Source organism: Musa acuminata, chromosome BXJ1-11 (assembly GCF_036884655.1).
Source record: "Musa acuminata AAA Group cultivar baxijiao chromosome BXJ1-11, Cavendish_Baxijiao_AAA, whole genome shotgun sequence".
Classification (NCBI taxonomy): Eukaryota; Viridiplantae; Streptophyta; class Magnoliopsida; order Zingiberales; family Musaceae; genus Musa; species Musa acuminata.
Window position 1 is genome coordinate 3,930,750 of NC_088337.1, and position 19,839 is coordinate 3,950,588.

The window sequence follows — 19,839 nt, forward strand, 5'->3', positions numbered from 1 at the left end:
TTTACATTATTATTTAGGTCCAAAAAGGTTGTCTAGAAAATATAAATTATAGGGGTGTTTATGAAAATATTACTTCCGGGGGGGGGGGGGGGGAGGGGAGGAGAGAAAAAGAGGGAGTAAAAATATCTGCGGTTGGATGGAATTTGGACCGCCGAAGAGTGGAAGGAGGTCTCGCGGTTCCCGCCGGAGTCAATGCCAGTCCTACTCCCGTCGTCCGCTACGACCGAGGCGCACGCCATGGTCTCCGTGTCTTCATCGATCGCGCGGCCCTCCTCCGTACGACTTCTCCCGCTCCCCGCCCCTCGCTTTCCTCCCGTGAGTCTTCGCGTCTCTTCTTCTACCCCGTTCTTGCTCGAATCCAGTTCCTCTTAGGTAAGCCCACATGGAAAAGGGTTGAGGAGATCTGTTTGATCGCTTGATTTTGTATATCTCAACTCGGCCCTTCAAAGGAATTAACGCATCAGTGACTCCAATAAGTATTTGATTTACTACCCGAGCTGGGTCCTCTACGTTCGCTGTGCTTTGGAATTGCTCCTAAAGGCGAAGCATTTTTTCTGGCATGGTAAGTTCCGGATTAGGATTAAGCATGTGGCAGATCCCGAAGTTATGATGCTCGTCGATATGTGTGACCGACCGAAATCGATTAGTTTGCGTCATAATAGAATTCTGATGAATGGTAGCAATTGGAATATTGTTCCTAATTACTACACATGTGCGTGCAAGGCACTTCGAACTTGGTGATCCGGTCTGGTGCTGCTTCATGCTACTTGAAGTGGGCATTGTGCTTCTTTTGCTTAATTTTGAGTCACTTGTTACCTTGATCTGCAAGGTAATGATGATTATGACGGGCATCATGCTCCGTTTGCCATTTTCTTTTTGTGCGTGTGTTACTTGTTAGTGTCACCTTGATCTGTAAGAGAAGGATGATTGTGACGTTTCATTTATACAGTTAACACTAAAGTTATAGACTTTTAAGCTGTTAGTTATATATTATTAATATAATTGGAGATTTGCATTAAAATAAATAAGTTTAGCATGCAAAAGCATCGTAAAGATTTGATACTTCCATCAGAAATCTTTTTCCTTCTTGAACTGGAATAAGCTATAATAGGAAAATCATGTCATATCAACTTATTTCCATTGTCCTTTTTCACCTATAGAACTAGCCGAAATCAAATGGCACTCATTCACTTGTTTTTGCTTGTTTTAGACATTACTAAGTGATTCTATCTAACATGCTAAACTGTAATGTCTTCTCATTTGGACAACCATTTATATGCATTGTTCAAAAAGGTTGCCAGACACACCAGAACATCAAAATTACATCTGAGCGTCATTTATTCTGGAGCTTTGAATAAATTTCCTCTGGTAAATTATTTAATGAATAGAAAACATAATGACTTAAGCATAGCTGCCCTGTAGAGCAATAACAACAACAACAAAAACAAGCCATAATATCCCAATTTGGGTCAGCATACCTGAACTGTATGAATAAAAATTTAGCATTAATTCTTGTAAAATTTTGAAATAACAGCTTTCTGAATGCTTTATCATACTTATCAGATGACTTTTGCTTGTAAAATTTGAAATAGCAGTTTTCTGAACACTTTATCACATGTCCATTATTGTTTCATCATTATCAGATGACTTTTGCTTGGTTACTTTATCAGATATTTATAAATATATTGATCTTAAATGCATTACTTTGTGTAACTCTTTTTATTCTTTAGAAACATAAACATACAAATTTGGAAGCAAGGCATCATCCCTCCTGTGTAGCTCTGTGCTTGTGGTGAACATATTGTGAATTTTTTGTTAGGGGAATTCTATGAGCAACATACATGGTTCAGACTACACAGTGCAGATGCCTTATGAACTTTGAAATTGGCATTAAACTGATAGCCTGAATTACATTGCACTGGATGCTAAGAAGGTGCCAGTTTTAAGGTTACCCAGATAGTCATCTTGGAAATTTGTACTAATGTTATCTTGGTAGGATGCATCTGTTGTTCTTTTCTTTCTTATGCTCCTCCAAATTTTTTCCTAATTATGCTTAGTTTTCACCAGGGAATTCTGTTTTTATTGCTTTTGTATGATACTTCTGAGGAGAGATGTTGGTCCGTACATTTGCCATTTAATATATAATAGTATGTGTTTTGAACTGCACATTTGCCTTCTTATATATCATTGTATTCATGTTGGACTGTACAATTTCCTTCTTATGTATCATAGTACTGTACTGATGAAATATTTCTAGGTTGCATCAAAATGCTTCTTCCATTGTGCTGCTTCTGGTACCACCACTAGAGTTTGTGAATTAAAGATTTGGATGCTTGAGAAGCTTAAATGGCGGAAGAATTTCAGAACACATGGATGGGAAAAGAAGCCCAGGATGCTTCAAGTCCAAGGTAAAGATGAAAGTCATGATCACATAGAGGTTTTCACTATCATGTGAAAGGAGGACAGCAAAGATATGTGGTTCAGTGGCTGTTCAAGTTGAATGGTTAAATGAATATTAAAGAGCTATCAACAAAGGCAGTTTTTATTTGCTTTATCAATTATTTATTAAAATCTATGTTTCATGATGGTGCTAATCAATCTGTGAGTTAGCTGGTGTAACATTATCAATGGAAAGTATTTACAGCTTGTTCCTTCTCAGACTAATGACTTTTCCTCTTTCCGCCTCTATCACACAATATTGTCTGAAGATGACATATTTATTTATGCAGATTCAGTTGAAGAAACAACATCAAATTCTGAAATTGCAGAAAGTTCTCCTCCTAATGTTCAGCCAATTATTCCTAAATATCTTGAGTCTTCCACGGAATCTTCCTCATCTTCTGCTTATGGAAATTCAGTTGATAGAGCACCCTCTCTTTGTATAGCTGTTGTAGGAGCTACTGGTGAACTTGCAAGAAACAAAATATTTCCAGCATTATTTGCCCTGTATTATAGTGGTTTTCTTCCAGAGGTATAGGTTTCTTTGGATCCTCATCTGTTGCATCTATTTGTTTGGATGTCTTTTTTGCCTTTCCATTGTTGCCTGATGCATGTGAAATTATGTCTACATATGCAATCAACGTTCATTTGTGTTTTTCAACCAATATTTGGGCTCTATTATGTATGACCTGATGATTTTAGTAGTTTTTTTGGTCTACACTATTTAATTCAATTTTCTTGGCTGATTGACTTTGCATTACATGATTGTAACTTTTTCCAAAACAAAAAGGAAAGGAAGTGAATAAAAAAACAACAATTGTAGTTTGGTATCCTGGGTCGAACCCAAATAGTTGAGACTTAAGGCGTTGTTGTTGTTTGGTATCTTCGATACCGGATGGTACCAGTGGAGAACAGTGATCATGCCTAGCCTATTTCATCAAATTTCTAGGTATGGGCCTCTGTTGATACTTTTTGTTCTCCATGGCCAAAAGCAATGAATTGAAACCAATTTCAGTGTTTTCAGTAATTTTGAATCTTTTATGGAACTGCTTTGCAGGAAAGCATGTTCCTTGCTTACTATGGTGTCCTCTTATCCCTCCTTTTCTGTCACAGTGAAACTCTTCTTTTCTGGTTGCCTTCTAAAACTTTACTAGCTTTGATGGTTGGCCTGGTTGGTTAGCAGACCTATATTCTCTGTATTTTGTGTGTTTGATTCATCATCTTCATACCGGTGTCTTCTCTCAAGTTCTGAATTACTATATGAACCTACAATATGTATCTGAACACATTATTCTTGTAAAGTATTAAAACATCAGACTTTGTACCACAAAGCTGCATACTTGGATAACTACCAAAGCAGAGTACATACCGAGTGTGATCTTTTAAAAATGTTAATTAGGGAGGAGCAGAGTACGTATCGAAGATGATATTTTTAAAGGTTAACTAGGGGTAATGCTTAACATACATCACTGTTATTCTAATTCCTAGACCAAAGATATACTAACATGTTTAGGATAATAACATGAGTATCCCATGGTTATAAAACTTGGCTTTCTTTGATAGGTTCCTTTTACAAACTGTTTTTCATGATTTGTTATCTTACTTTTTCTGATACCATATCAACAGCTTTGACACCACAGTTTTAATCTGATATCTTATTAAGAATGATCATCATCTGTACATATGACATGCCATGATCCATCATTGTAGTCTTCATGGTATAGCATGTTCTTGGTTTAGACCCAGAGTTAATGAAATAATTAAATCTCATTAACCTTATATAGTATTCTCAGGTGCTCTGCTTTGTCCTGACCATCGGACTTGACAAATTAATTGGTACTGATTTCTCAACAGGATATGCAAAATGCAAAGTATTAAATATGTTTAATCTGTTTAGATTTTAGTTGTTTGGTAATTTCTTTATCTGAGTGTTCTTGTTGTACTCGCACTTAAAATTTTATGTAACACATTGGGATGAACATTTTCCACCGTGGAGAGTAACATTTCTGTATATACTTTTGACAAGCTAGCTGGACTAAACTGATGGTTTTTTTGTTGAGGTTTTGGGTATCGAGAAACATGAAATTAATGCAGATGATGGCGAGCTGAATCATTTTGATGGAATTGTCATTCATCCAAGTCTGCAGTTTATTCTTGTAGCTAGGTTTTTGGTTCTGCTTTCTTGATTACATTAGTTTATTAATGTTTTAATTAATCTTTGTCTTCGATAACATGTACCTTATCAGGTACTATGATGCATTGTCTTTTTAGTTTTATTACGTTTAGTAAAGCTTTGTCATCTTTATCTTCTTTGCTATCCTCCCTTTTTGCAGAATGTGGGCATTTTTGGATATTCTAGAAAGGACTTGTCAGATGAGGATCTAAGAAACATAGTTGCAGCAACTTTGACTTGTCGAGTTGATCATCAGTTTGTTCCTCTTTCCATCACAAAATTTCTTCTGTGTAATTTCAAATTTCAAGATTTTTTTGTGTCTGTCATTACTTTATTTCGTCTGTATTCGTTAGTGGAATCTATTAACATTGGCCAAGATTTTCATTATACATCTGGAAGTATCAATTGGCAAGAACGGCACTTGTTTTCTGAAATTGGAAGTGAACGTGTTTTCCTTTTACAAGTGGTCTATAAATTACTTAAGAATTCAAAGTGTGAAATAAATATATCTCAGTTCAGGATGTTCTTATGGTTTTGTTCAGTTGTACGGGTCTCTGTATCTCTAACATCATGCTGTAACATGTTTCTTATTTTGACTCTCTTGTAGCTTAGCTGTTGTTATGGATATGTCTCACCGAGTTTAACATCATTCTGAACTCTGAAGATTCCAAATATTTATTTTTTGATTGCTTTTATAATTCAAGCAATCCAAGAAATCTTTACAAAGAAAAAAAATTGTAAATGTACAGCGAGAACTGCGGGGATAAGTTGGATGCCTTTCTTGATAGAACATATCATATAAATGGAGGATTTAACAACAAAGATGGGATGAAAATGCTTAATAGGCGAATGGAGCAAATTGAGGTAAGGTTTCAGTCTAGTTTGCTTATATATATTTTCTTATCACGTCAACTCCTGTTTCTTCAAAAGTTTCTGGACACTAGAGCTGCTTGTGGGATCATATATAATCATCAATAGCTAATATCTCACCTTCACAGGGTGAACATGAAGCAAACAGGATATTCTACCTTTCAGTTCCCCAGGAAGCACTTCTTGATGTTTCAGTTTCTCTTGCTGATAATTCCCAAACTAAAAGAGGATGGAACAGGATAATCATCGAGAAGCCATTTGGCTTTGATGCATTATCTTCACACAAGCTCACACAGTGCTTTCTGTCAAAGTTTCAAGAGAAGCAGCTGTATAGGTGCCTTGTATTTTTTAACCATCATAACATTATTTTTGTTGCATCTGTAACTAAAGATCCTTGTTTTTTATATACTCGAGTAATCTACTTTGTCATTCAGGTTACCTCTATTGAGCCTTAACATAACATTGTTCTTGTTAATGTTTGTTTCAGGATTGATCATCGCCTGGGGAAGGACCTAATTGAGAATATCACTGTATTGAGGTTCTCTAATCTGGTTTTTGAACCATTATGGAGTCGGACTTACATAAAAAATGTGCAAGTATGGTGTTTTCCTTTCTGATGCATTTTGTCACACTTTATCCTTCTATTGATTTTTTTGTTTGCCACATATATATTACAGGTTATCTTTTCAGAAGAATGTGGCATGGAGGCACAAGGAAGGTACTTAAGTGGCATTTCATTTGAGCCAAAAAAACGAGGAATAAAAAAATAGAAATGAAGTAATTTTTTGATGTGCTGATTATTATTGATCAGATAATCACATATTTATTGGTCTACCTCATGTGAAAGTATCAAATATTTGTCATGGGTTATCTTTGTAGATCTGTCCTTTGAACATAGAAAAAGAAGTCCTGAAAATCGAAACAGAGGAGGCTAGGGCCTACAAGTCTAGGAAGTTTGTTTGCTTGAAGAATCATGAAAAATAGTGCCCCCTTTGATTTTTTAGGTTTCGGTCTGACACTCTTTTCTGACCTATCTCATTCTGACCAAGTTCAACCTCTCAATGCTATACCTCCAATAACTCTTTGCCAACATAAACATTTAAACAGGTTTTACAAGTCAGTATCCACTATGCACTTATTGAATGGTTGGCATGGTGAAATGGTTTTCATCATCGAAAGGATTGCTTTATTGCCTATATCTGTTTCAACAAGTTCAATTACTTTTTATCAGTCTGCTAATGATTAATATGGTGTCTATAGTGCTAAAACATACTCATATACCAATCATGACCATAAATTGCTAAAGTCAGACAAAGAATTTAATGGCACGTGAACTTTACAGAAAGTTAGTTATACATTCTACATTCATGCTTAAATTATCTATCTAAAGTGACTAATGCCGATTTTATAAATTGTCAATAGATACTTTGGTCACTATGGTGTTATCCGTGACATAGTTCATAGTCACATTCTTCAGACAATTGCTTTATTTGCTATGGAACCACCTGTGAGTCTCGATGGGGAAGACATACGAAATGAAAAGGTAATGTATCTCCACCATATTGTTATTCCCAGACCAGGAAAATGTCAATTTACAGATGTTTGATTATGCATTTATGCAGGTCAAGGTGCTCAGATCTATCAGAAAGTTGAATCTCGATGATGTTGTTCTTGGCCAGTATAAAAATAGTGCAGATAAAAGTAGTTGTTACATGAACTCCCTAACGCCTACATTTTTTGCTGCTGCTCTGTACATTGACAATGCACGCTGGGATGGTGTGCCTTTCTTAGTAAAGACTGGAGTGGGCCTTATTAAACACAGGCAGGTGCTTTTATTTACATTGTGGTAGGAAGTAGTTTCCTTCTTTTGTTGATATTTTCATGGGTATAAATGAATTAGACCAATACGGAGAAAAGAAAATAAAAAACCGCTTGCTTTGACTTCCTTCATTTCTTACCTTCTATAAAGTTTTTTCTAGTCTGGGATGTGATAAAAGGCATGGACTAAAGAAGATAGGTTCAAACTAGCTTGGTTTAATATCTCAAGACATTAATACTGCAATCTAAGTTTTTATTATTGATAACAGTGAATTGCAAACGAGGTGGCTTATGTTGTTATATTTAAAGAGGGAGAAAGATAATAATATATTGCTTTGACAAACAAAGATTTCTACCCATGTTGCTCAGAAACACCATCTTTCTCATTCACCATGAATTTTCTTTGGTGACTTCCTGACATAGATGATTGCAGTTTTGTTACTTGATCAGTTAGTCCTCATTTCAGGTATTTTATTGATTCATCACTATACATTACATTTTTGATAATGCATTTGTTGGGTACAGAGTTGAAATAAGGATCCAGTTTCACCATGTCCCTGGCAATTTGTACCGTGAATGCATTAGCCACAACATTGATCTCACAACAAACGAACTGATCCTACGGGATCAGCCAGATGAAGCAATTCTGTTAAAGGTCAATAATAAGGTTCCTGGACTCGGGTTGCAGCTGGATGCTTCTGAGTTAAACTTGCTCTACCGGGATAAGTAAAGGCCACATAATGTGATTCTGTGTCTATCTTCGCTTTACATAAAATGTTTGCTAAATCGATCTGTGTTTATCAGGTACAATGTGGAAGTACCCGATTCATATGAGCACCTTCTTCTGGATGTAATTGATGGAGACAACCATCTCTTTATGCGGAGCGACGAGTTGGAAGCTGCATGGAACATACTAACCCCAACTCTCGACAAAATTGAAGAGAACAAAGTGGTGCCGGAGCTCTATGAGATTGGGGGTCGGGGACCTGTTGGCGCTTATTATCTTGGTGCCAATCATGGAGTTCGTTGGGCTGATGACTAAACTCATCTTATTCTTCCGTAATGGATCGAACATTCAACACACTCAGCGATTAGTCATTGGAGGTAAACGATACAAATATGCCTTCTCCCATGATGTTAGATCAACATATCACTTTTGTAAAGGAATGATGGATCGAAATTTTGTGACATCTAATCCAAATTACTTAATAAACGATGTGGTCTTTGGTCTCTTTCCAGAATCAGAAACTGGACGTGAAGCTGATTCCATCCTTTTTGAGGTTGCCTGGTTTCAGAACGAGTTTTCTTCACCTATCTCTACTTCGAAGGGATCCTTGAGCTTGCCAGGTTAGAGTCGTCTAGATTGTCTTTCTTATTGTATATATTGATCTTCTCCAAATCTCGTATTAGTCATGAGTCTCATGAATGTGTCTAGGATCGAGGATGACTCCTCGCACTCCAGATGAGTTGGTAGTAGTATCTTGTACTCACAGCTTACATGGTTATCCATTGTCATCTGCTCTGCTCCATTCTAGTGCACCCTTCCTCCTCGTCCTCCTAGTCTTTTTTCCTTCGTCTTTTTTGTTGTATCAACACATAGTATATAAATCAAAACTACAAATCTTGTCTAGAATCATTCAAAATATTTTTCCTTTATCCAACCACCATAAAACTTTGAGACGTACAAGATATTTATAAGATAATTAAATAAAAAAATATTTTTATTCTTAAATTTTTTTATTTGTCAACTTGGCACTTATGGTGCATATCTCATTTCTTCGAATAGGAGAATAGGAGGAGGCAAACAAAAAGATTGTACCTTTTCTTCAAGCTTTCTCCTGGTACAAGTTGACCGCTGCTCTTTTCCCTCGTCTTTTTTCTGGCTGCTTCTGGTCAACGACTAAAACTAGTTTCTCTTTTGCATAGCTTTCTTGCTACCAGACACAATGTTTGGATTAAAAGACTTCTCCTCCGATACGATGTGGAAAGGCAACGCCCACGTTCCAAGCCATGTCATAGCACTTCAGTTGACCTCCAATCAGCCCCCCCGCCGTCGCATACGGTTGACCTTTCGTTAGGCTCGCAACTCTCGTCACGAAGATACAGCAGGAAGGATCGGCGAACCTTCGCAAGGCATGGTTGGCATCATCGCACAACGTGCCATCGGGCACCGATCACCGTACAATACTTGATCTGTGTCATGACGCATCACACTGCCTTCCTTGAAGCTTCCCATCCCATACTACTCGTCATCTCTACCTCTCCACCTCCACCGAGCCTACTTCGTCCCCATCGACGTTGAATCACGTATGTGAACTGACTTGTTCCGATGACAAAAGGGATGAGAACACGCGCGTGCGTTGGACTTCCCATCAGGTGTCGAGAGCTTACTCGGATGTCACTATTCTCATGCAATTGGCCAAAATGCTCAACTAAAAAAAAGCACGAGGGAGACACTCAGGCGAAAAAGAGGAATCTGTGAGACAACCTCTGGAGAACACTGGTTAAGAACGATTCTCTACGGTATCGATCTTGATCTCAACCCTTAATCACGATCTGATCATAGTATCCTGTATCATCAATCAGACTTTATGCCTATCTTTTTAGAATTTGATAGGGATAAATCATGATACCCCCAACTTTTCTCGTTACCTAGTAAACAATAGGTCAGTCATATTACTTCCCAAAATGTGTCTATACGATCCACTACTCATCGATTTCGTAGTTTGAAAAAATAAATCTAACTCTACAATAATGATTGACGGTATGACCCGGGTTCATTGATCTTTCCTTTCGGATGAATAACGAGGAAACTACGCCTTGCCTGACCCAAAGAAACAAGAAAGTCTAACCGAAGGCGTCATCCTGATAGTTCTCAAACGCTACCCCTGGATACACATACGGGCAAGTCGACCGCATTAAATGTTTTCGTCACGTTGGATAAGAGGGGACTTGATAGAGGCTCGTCTACTTCTTCAAGTGCCCAAGCATAAAGGAGATTATTTACTCTCTTAATTACATCGGTAATACTATTATCTTCCTCATTTGTTTTCCTAACTTAAGTATCGAAGGGGTCGAACCAGAATACCCCTAAAGTAGACCTATTGTGCAGGATTGTTAATGTAGCCCGGAGGCATAGCTAGAAGGCTATCCAGTAAAAGAGACCAGCTAGAAGACTGAGTTGTTCCTCGTGAACCATCTTTCTCTGAAGAATGTCTGCTCTTTACATAAGTCGGGAGGATCTAATGAAAACAATCTATATTTTGACAAATAACTAATCAGACCGACTGATCAACCGATGATCTGTATATATTCAAAGAACTCAAGAAGGCGATTGCACGAGTCTATAGAACAGATCTGTTTAAGGTCGAACATTATATTAAGCATGGACGACGTAATCATATGTAAAGTCAAACATACCTGACGCACATATCAATCCTCTTTAGATATGATTCTCCTAAAAGTCAATTCTTAGGGCCTTGATATCAGCATGCTACTCTGATCAAGATATCCACTGGATCCAACTTGCTATACGAACCATGCACATTTTCCTCGATTCCTAGTGTGGACGGCAATGGAGTCTCCTGGCCTTCACCGTAATGTTGCGTCGTCACCCACTTGAGAGCTAAAGAAGTCGGACGAAGACACGGCAGAATCACATGACGGAGATAGAAAGAAGGAGAAGAAAAGTCAAACTTCAAAGGACATGTACGCTGTTTGATTTCAGTCAAAAAGGCATGTGGTTTCAGTCAGAATCACATGACCATGGCGGCTCACTCCCTCCACACGTCTTTCCTACGCCTGCGATTCTATATAAGCTCAGCCCCGCTGCCGACCAGACTCCAATCCCGTCCCACTCCACCTCTCATCTGCTGACCCTTTAGAGGACGGTCACAGGACGTCGGAGGAGGCAATGGAGTTCATACCACGAAGCGAGGAGGAGATGGAGCTGAGAAGAGGAGCGTGGACTGCGGAGGAGGACCTCGTTCTGATGAACTATATTGCTCTTCATGGCGAGGGGCGATGGAGTTCCCTCTCTCGTCGCGCAGGTATCGATTCTTACAGACTTGTATAAGTAGCATTGAGATGAAACAGGAATCGGTAATCTAACTCTCTGTTTCTGTCTCCCTTCTGCAATCTAACCATCAGGACTGAGGAGGACAGGGAAGAGCTGCCGGCTCCGGTGGCTCAACTACCTTCGACCCGACGTCCGGCGCGGCAACATCACGCCGGAAGAGCAGCTGCTCATCCTCGAGCTCCACTCTCGCTGGGGAAACAGGTAACGCAGTGTGGCAACGACGCGAACGCTTTTGCAATTTAGACCCTGAATGATGGATAATTATATCTTGCAGGTGGTCTAAGATAGCGCAGTACTTGCCCGGGAGGACCGACAACGAGATAAAGAACTACTGGAGGACTAGAGTGCAAAAGCACGCGAAGCACCTCCGCTGCGACGTCCACAGCAAGCAGTTCAAGGACGTCTTGCGGCACCTCTGGATTCCTCGTCTCGTCGAGAGAATCCAGGCGACTTCCGGCGACTCCCCTGCCGTTGCATCTGCCGGTGCTGAAACTCCGACGACTTTTGGCGGGCCGGTGAACGCCATCCCGGAGCTCGCGCAGGTGAAGATGAGCCCGGAGAGCTCGAGCACGGGCGGCTGGTCGTCGGTGGACTCATTTGGGTTGGATTTCTCGCCGCCTCCGGTCTCAAACGACTTCGGCGCCGGCATGCATGGTGGTGAGGACATCAGCGGCGTCGACGGCGTCACTGGATGCTGGTCGGAGTGCGGGTATTCTGACCTGGGGTTACCGGACTTCGACCAAAGCATATGGGAGGAGGAGTTGTGGAGCATGGAAGACACATGGCTTCAGCAACAGTTTTAGGAAGGAGAGGAAGAGGCATAAAGCACTACTGTGCAGAACAAGAAGATATATATATATATATATATATATATATATATATATATATATATATATATAAGATTTTTCAGACACTTTATCCATATATTCCCATTTTTATTATTCTTTTTTAACATGTAATTAAGTCTGAAATGAAGTTTTCAGATTTGAGATGAAGTTAACTGATAAAAATAAAATTGTTCTTATTTATTGTCTCAATAATTCTTCAAAATAACAAAAAAACACGAAGAAAATCTCGAGTCTCATTTACTTCTACTTTATCTCCAGACACGCATGAATGATATATAGAACACTTTTGGCTTATCTATTGCTGCGGAAGGGCACAAATAAGTGGAGGTCCCATCTGTTTCACTCTCATCATTAGTTGGCCACTCATACGTGCAATTAGAGATAGGCTTATATATATATATATATATATATATATATATATATATATATATATATATATATATATATATATATATATATATATATATATATATATATATATATATTCTAAATAAAAGTTTAGGGCACCGATCACCCGAGGAGAACGTGTAGCAGAGGCTGACCGACACGTATGGGTCGCTGCTGACTGCCGCCGAGAACCTTCTGGACCAGCTCACCCGGGACCCGCATACACCCAAACCATTCACTAGCGGATCAGGTGGTGGGGCCCGCTAGCGACGCGCACGCGTAAGCATCCGCGGGCGTCCGAGCTGGCGATGGCGGCAGGCGTTACGCGGGCGGGAGTCGGGTTTCCCCTCGACGCGCCGGTCAAAACGGCTGGTTCGGTCAAAGGTCTGGTCTTCTGCTTCCTGCCTATTTCCCAGTGTGATTAGCCACCTCCGGCCATTTAATTCGAGGTTTGTTCGTAATTAGCAAATCAGGATCTGCCACGTGTTGCTATAAAGATTTCCCGTAAAAGTAAAGGAATTTTGATCTAATTTTCTAACAACAAAAGACATTTATTTTCTAATTTTATCTTTTAAATAAATAATACTCTTTATGATGACCTAATCAAGCATTTATTATGTCACATTCAAGTGACTCACTCATATTAATTTTATATAATAACCATTTAGGTTTAGCTTTTGCATAAAGAAATAGAAAAGAAAAGAATGATGATGGCATTAAAAAGCAGTATATTAATGTGATGTAAAAGTTAAAAGGGGGGAAGGAAGAGAGCAGTGAAAGCCAAGGAATCCGAACGAAGGAAACGACCCTTCATCTCCATCAGCAGCGAAAGTCTTCGAGGTAGGACAGGCCAAGGTGGTGGTCAACTCACGGATGCATGTTAAGGCCACCACCACTACCATACGAAAGCCTTCCTTGATTAGATGTTGTCGCTGGACAAGCCCTAGTGGCTTGCAAAGGAAGTCTAAAGCCGAGGCTTCTGCCATGAATGCCCATCATCACCATACCCTTTTTTGTGTTCTTCCTTTCTGCCATCAAAATATCCCCATGCTCTGTCCAATATTCCACTCTAAACCATGTTATATTGCCTGAGCTATCACGCTCTAAGTTTAATGGAGAAGACAAGCTCAACATACGAGAGAGAGTGAGCGAGAGAGGCAGTGACATATTACTACTTGGAGCCATCATAATGTGAGATTATGTTCGAGAAAATGTCAATTGGTCATATTACTAATGGAGAAGACAAGCTCAACATACGAGAGAGAGTGAGAGAGAGAGAGAGGCAGTGACATATTACCACTTGGAGCCATCATAATGTGAGATTATGTTCGAGAAAATGTCCATTGGTCATGTCATTTGAGATGACAAACTGTTATTGATCTTCGTCCGTGTTATGCTGAGGCCATGGCCATGTCTTCGCAGTTGCAGAGACCAAGGTGGATCTCTCACGGTTCGGAAGGATCGGCGGCTATCACAGCTTCCATGGGCGAAGCTTTTCTGTGATTGCTGTTCTTCGCAACACAAACGTCCAAGAAAAGAGAAGGTAAATGGCGAGCTGAGGTCATTCTTTTCTCAGATAGGATCAAAACTCCTTTCACAACACACCAAAAGGCCTTTACCGAATAGAGTTGCAGTGGATACAGCGAAAACTAACATACAAAAGAAACGCAAATAATCCAACACTCTGTACATTGCGACAAACTCAACTGGTCACGAGAAGAATATTAGAGCCTGTGAGACGAAGGAAGCAGACGGCTGCAAGGCATATCTCCTCTGAACGCAAGATACAAAAACTAATTTTCATGGATGACGGAGTAGAAGGAAATACCCTAAATAGCTCAAGAGGGATAGACTGGAGAAGAGGGCAAGTGGGAAGCGAGAAGAGATGAAACGAAAGAACGGGTAAGAAGCCTGGGATGAAGAAGGAGATGACGGCGAAGATCGACCGATTAGGTCTTACAAGGCCAAGAAAAGGTCTTACAAGGTCAAGAAGACTTGCAAGGGAAGAAATGAGGAGAAGGATTCAGGAGGGGAGAAGCTCAGCGAGGATAGCACCGTTCCGAAGCTAACAATAAGAAAGGTCAGCGAGGATAGAACCTTCGCTGTTGACTCCAAAGGCGAACCTTTCTTCTTCATGCAGCCAATCTGGTGCACTGCCGAGGATGATGACAGAACCGATGGCCGACGGCCCTCCCATTACAACCTGCAAGTAAAAGAAGAAAAGAAGGTGAAGAAGCATAACAGGAGGAGAGGATCAACACATCTATCATATATTTCTCCCCACCAAGTGATCCAAACCCTCGTCTTCCATTCTCCACATCTAGGGCTCGACCTGCAACAGCAAGAAGACGAGAGAATGAGAAAGGAGACATCATAAGTATCACGCCCATGCATCCACCTCAGCTCAAATTCTCTTGCTCGGATGCCTAACATACCTTTGAGCGAGGGAAGGATATCTACTAGCTGGTTGGCTTCAAGGGATGATAGGGAACATATATGGAGGATGTAAGGCAGTAGGTGTTGATCTTTAACATCCTGGCTCGGCACGTGCTAACTGTAATCACGAAGTGTTGCCCTAATAAATAAATGATAATGCTATCACTTAGATCGACAAACACATGTTAAGACGAGGTGGGTACTGAGCACAAAGACTCTCACATGAGGGTACGTGCACCACGTAAAACAACGTTGTCGCTGTCTCTTTGAAGTTTGTACAGCTCAAGTTGAGACGATGACCCCTATTTAATGAGCCTTAATCTGTGCTCCATGGGGAAGTGGGAGACCGAGTGCACGCGTCGAGCACGAGATCGACAATAATGATCGACACGGCAAACCCCAGCACGGTCTTCAAAGCGAGGGAAGCCGAGACCGGTCATACGTATGTGATTCGTGCATGCATGTGGAGGAAGATACAGGTAGAACTTTTGATTCTAAAGATTTAGAGCTGTTGCGTAGTATTGCTTATAATAACAAGCTAATCATAGAGAGACAGAAAGAGGTCGATGTATGAGAAGGAGGGGAAGAAGAAGAAGAAGAAGAAGAAGAAGGCGCCATGTCCCCTATTAGTAACCAAAAGCTCCGATCTCCATCTGGGTTAGGCGGCACCGAAGGAAGCAGCTCTAGACATCAATGAAACTTTCGCCAAGACAGTAAAGAGACAAAACCGATAAAAGAGCTTCATAATGACTTGCAGGTAAGAAGAAAACAACAGGTACTCGCTTGCACCACTGCATGAAAGGCTGTCATTTCATTCAAGTGTCAACCTTTATATCATAGATTTGAACTCTGACAGTGATCTCATGGTCCCTCATCCTTCCCTCCTTCCATCTCTCTCACACAGACACACACACAATCTGTCCCTGCTAGCCCTTGGTTTAATTCGCTCTTCCCGACGATTTAATTGCATGCCCTAGTTTGTGTGTTATCTGTTTCTGGCATTTTGCATCACTCACGTGAAGTTCATATCCAAACGCAGGTTTACTGACAGATTGACGGGGACCTGTCATGAGAATTAGGACCAGCTCCTTCAATGAACCTGATGATTTCTTTTGTTCTTCAGCTGCCAATTCTTGGGAGCTTCAGTGTGCTGCTGCATGCATGAAGGGTGAAAAGGGTGGCCTGTTTTTGATGTACTGTGCCTCAACTAACGACAACAGCGTAGTGATTTTTACTCAGCACAGACGATGATGTAAAGCATCATGGCTTTTAAATTGCATCATGTGCTCGGAGTGAAAGTGTTAATGGACGATAAGAAAGGATGCACTCTCTACTGCAAGTTTTATATATTCCTCCAAATATTACATCTCAGTATGTATATCACCATCCTCTAAATTCCATGTAGAAAACTCATGTTAATTACTTCTAACAGTGGTCAATATTACTTCTTTCCATGTAGAAAACTCGTTTTGATTTGCCTACGGCATGGATCGAGCCTGAATCAAACCCATTTCGGTGCGCGGGCTCGCCGGACTGGATCCTCTTCGACTCCTTTTGCGGGGTCCCCAGAGTCGCCGCCGGCCTCGGTGTACACTGCGCCTACGTCAGCCTCGTCACCGCCACCGCCAACGCCTTCATGTGGCCAGCCTTCCTGCTCGCCATCGGCGACTGGGGCCACCGCGTGAAGCCCGAGGTGATGGCCACCCAGCCCCGCTGGACCCCTTTCCCCACCTCGCTGGCCTACCGCCGTCACGAGGCCTTGCAGGTGCTGCACGACATGGTCGAGCTCAGGGGCCTGGGCGTGTCCGGCGCGTTCCGGCTCGGGTCTTCCCTCTCCGGGTGCGACGTCGTGACCGTGCGTAGCTGCCCCGTGCTCGAGCCCGAGTGGCTCTCCCTCCTTGGCTGGCTTTGTGGCAAGCCGGTGCTCCCTCTCGGTCACTTCCCTCCAGCTGCTATGAAGCACGACGTCGCCGGCAGCTTCACCGAAGGCAACGACTTCTTCCGATGGCTTGGCAAAAGGGAGGTTCGATCGGTGGTGTACGTCTCCTTCGGGAGCGAGCTGCTGCGAACCAGAGAACAAGCTCACACAGGTGGCCGACGGCCCCGAGATCTCCAACCAGGGGCCGGGGACTGGTGATCACGGTTGGGTCCCCCGGATAAAGATCCTGGCCAACCCGTCGGTGGGTGGCTTCATGACCCACTGCGGCTGGAATTCCCTGGTGGAGGTCCTGTAGTTCCGGTTGCCGCTCGTGCTGTTGCCATTGGCAAACGATGAAGGGCTCAACGCCCACCTAATGGCGGAGAAGAAGGTCGGGGTGGAAGTCCCGAGGAGGGAGGAGGCGAGGCCTTCGATGGGGATGATGTCGCAAGGACAATGAGGCTGGCCGTGGCGGACATGGAGGGGAGCAGTGCAGTGCAGTGCAGTGCAGGGCCTGGGCGAAGCAGCTGCACGCTGTGCTTGGGAACAGAGACATGCATGACCGCTACGTGAATCGACTTTGTCGAGTTCCTCATGGAGACGGACGCCAACCTTTGCAGCAGTCGCCTCCAAAGCCAAAACACAAAACAAAACTCTTTCTTCATTGTCATTCTACTTCGGGCAGAGATAAATCGACAACAGATTACGCATCGAATAAGTATCGAATCATAATTTTATTTTATTTTTATTTATTTTAATCTTTAATTAATAATCCTCGTTGATCTGCTCCGATGACACCAATTCCCTTCTCTGCATTAATTTGCCTTGACGATAGCAACTCTCGTGCAATCGAGAGCAAGCTGATCTACACATCACAGCTTTCTCTTTTGCTCTTCTTCACCTACTGCTATTGTTGTTGCTACAGTAATAATGAAACCGCTTGCTTGCTAATTTGCAACAATAGGCATCGCTGCAGCAACAATACCTCCACCTCCCCATCGTCGCATCTCTGCCCCATCGCTTACTGTCTAGATCTTGCTGTAGCCATCCTCTGTTCTTCGTTGCAGATCCAGCGATCCACCGACAATGTAATCGATCTTCATCATAGTCTCTCTTTCCTCCCGTAGGCCTTGCTTCGCCATTGGATTCTAAGCCTCTATGCATTGCCCAATTTGCTTCCATCCAGCGATTCTCCTCCTCACATCGTATCGGACGCTTCCCACAACTAGTCAGCTCTCCATTTGCTCCGGTGCTTACGCTTGTACCAAAGTGGAAGACGCGTGATTCCTCTACGCAGTCCAAGATTAGATTTCCATTGTTATTGGTTTTGGAATTTTCTTATTGGATCATAACATCTTCTCAAAAAGTCTTTCTCCATGATGCAACTTATATATATAAATACAATCACTATAATCCCCTTCAAACTCTTTAAAGGTAATAAACTATATATCTTAGCAAGTATAATTTATTGAGCTATATTGATGGGTCTCTCTATTCTCCATTTGAAAATATTCAAATATCAAGGGAAACAAACTTAATAACAAATCCTAATCATAAGTTATGTTTAGGTCAAGATCATCTTATTTTATAAGCTATCCAAGCTTTAGTCACTAGCTTCGCGGTACTGGTTATTTCTTCATGCAACACTATAGTCAAAGTATGGTCTAAGTTATAAATTGTCTTTGCTAATCTCTCTCACACTCACATGTTTATTTATTTATTAATCATGATGACAATAACCCAAAAGAAAAATATTATTATTGATTATATAAAAAATAAAAATATATTATTATACATGACTTGCCTTTAATAAATTATCTCCTGATGAAAAAATCATTTTCCACACTTTTAATGACAACTGAGTTTTACTTAAAAAACTAAAGGCAAGGGCTTCAGTTTTTATTGAAGTAATAAGAACTTCGATAAAAGCTCAAATAAGATGCATCTTAGATATTTAAGTGACAAAATTATCATCCATCACTCTACTACCAACCTTTTAGTTACGGTGGTCATTCCAACCTAGGAAACAACTTCAACTACTACGACTATAAAGAAACATGATACACTAATAACAATTACTATAATTAGTGAAAAATAATTTGCTAACCATTTGATAAAATTGACCATACAACTAAGGTGTGTCATCCTTGACTAAAGCCTAATAGCACCTAATTAGCCTCAAGTAAATATCATGATTAGTCTAGTTACTTATTTAAACAATTAGATTATTCACACATTTGACTTACTTCAACTATAATGATAATGAAGACATTATCAATGATGACAGTAACAAAATCTCTATCACTCATACTGGTTTATGACACTAAATTCACACAAAAATATTTTTATACTCGATGATATTTTATGTGTACTTCACATTAAAAAAAGAATATTATTTTTATTTCTCATTCTATAAATAAAAGAATATATCTATTTAGTTCTTTCTTGACTCGTTTCTTATAAAAAAATTTGGGCACAAGGGTATCCTCGGTCCAAAATCAAAATAAAGATAATTATTAATGGTTGTGAACTTCATAAATTACTTAGCCAATCGCTATTGATTTAGTTGCTACTCCAATTAAGCACTATCACCGTAGTCATTTGTCATCCTCTATTCAATAATAACTAATTTTTCGTTATTTTTTTCTAACTTTTAAATAAAGTAAAACTACTATTTATCGTGATGCTTGCCTTATTAATAAAAGTCACATACTATCTTTTGAAATATCTTTTATATCCTACTCCAAATCATTTGAAATTATTTATACTAATATCTGAGGCTATATTCAAATCATTTTTTTTGATAATTTTAAATTTTATATTATTTTCATAAATTACCTCACTAAATATACATGACTCTACCCTCTCAAAC

The 19,839-nt window shown here is 40.4% G+C and overlaps 3 protein-coding genes and 1 long non-coding RNA gene across 6 annotated transcripts; 3 read left to right on the forward strand and 1 right to left on the reverse strand.

Moving 5' to 3' along the window:
- The first annotated feature begins 90 nt into the window (after nucleotides 1-90).
- Nucleotides 91-9,592, forward strand: LOC135596927 (inactive glucose-6-phosphate 1-dehydrogenase 4, chloroplastic-like). 3 transcript variants are annotated; one of them, XM_065089215.1, is made up of 15 exons: nucleotides 91-315; nucleotides 2,258-2,408; nucleotides 2,730-2,971; nucleotides 4,773-4,867; nucleotides 5,362-5,476; nucleotides 5,611-5,816; nucleotides 5,970-6,078; nucleotides 6,160-6,200; nucleotides 6,905-7,025; nucleotides 7,105-7,304; nucleotides 7,826-8,026; nucleotides 8,105-8,404; nucleotides 8,540-8,647; nucleotides 9,087-9,141; nucleotides 9,227-9,592. In XM_065089215.1, the coding sequence occupies exons 1-12, from the start codon at nucleotides 193-195 to the stop codon at nucleotides 8,340-8,342; spliced, it is 1,842 nt and encodes a 613-aa protein (XP_064945287.1). In that variant the 5' UTR covers nucleotides 91-192; the 3' UTR covers nucleotides 8,343-8,404; nucleotides 8,540-8,647; nucleotides 9,087-9,141; nucleotides 9,227-9,592. The 3 variants fall into 3 exon arrangements, with proteins under 3 accessions (XP_064945287.1, XP_064945286.1, XP_064945289.1); XM_065089214.1 differs by lacking the exons at nucleotides 9,087-9,141; nucleotides 9,227-9,592 and having other exon boundaries at nucleotides 8,540-8,829; XM_065089217.1 differs by lacking the exons at nucleotides 9,087-9,141; nucleotides 9,227-9,592 and having other exon boundaries at nucleotides 91-276; nucleotides 8,540-8,829.
- A 1,536-nt stretch (nucleotides 9,593-11,128) lies between these two features.
- LOC135596928 (transcription factor MYB108-like) lies at nucleotides 11,129-12,462 on the forward strand. Its single transcript, XM_065089218.1, has 3 exons — nucleotides 11,129-11,349; nucleotides 11,450-11,579; nucleotides 11,653-12,462. The coding sequence occupies exons 1-3, from the start codon at nucleotides 11,214-11,216 to the stop codon at nucleotides 12,179-12,181; spliced, it is 795 nt and encodes a 264-aa protein (XP_064945290.1). The 5' UTR covers nucleotides 11,129-11,213; the 3' UTR covers nucleotides 12,182-12,462.
- A 1,743-nt stretch (nucleotides 12,463-14,205) lies between these two features.
- On the reverse strand, nucleotides 14,206-15,099 carry LOC135596559 (uncharacterized). Its single transcript, XR_010480962.1, has 3 exons — nucleotides 15,049-15,099; nucleotides 14,898-14,945; nucleotides 14,206-14,816 (listed from the first exon to the last, which is right to left on the reverse strand). It is a non-coding gene; the product is annotated as an uncharacterized LOC135596559 (long non-coding RNA).
- A 1,018-nt stretch (nucleotides 15,100-16,117) lies between these two features.
- LOC135596386 (UDP-glycosyltransferase 91C1-like) lies at nucleotides 16,118-17,186 on the forward strand. Its single transcript, XM_065088445.1, has 2 exons — nucleotides 16,118-16,270; nucleotides 16,509-17,186. The coding sequence occupies exons 1-2, from the start codon at nucleotides 16,118-16,120 to the stop codon at nucleotides 17,184-17,186; spliced, it is 831 nt and encodes a 276-aa protein (XP_064944517.1).
- The last annotated feature ends 2,653 nt before the right edge of the window (nucleotides 17,187-19,839 follow it).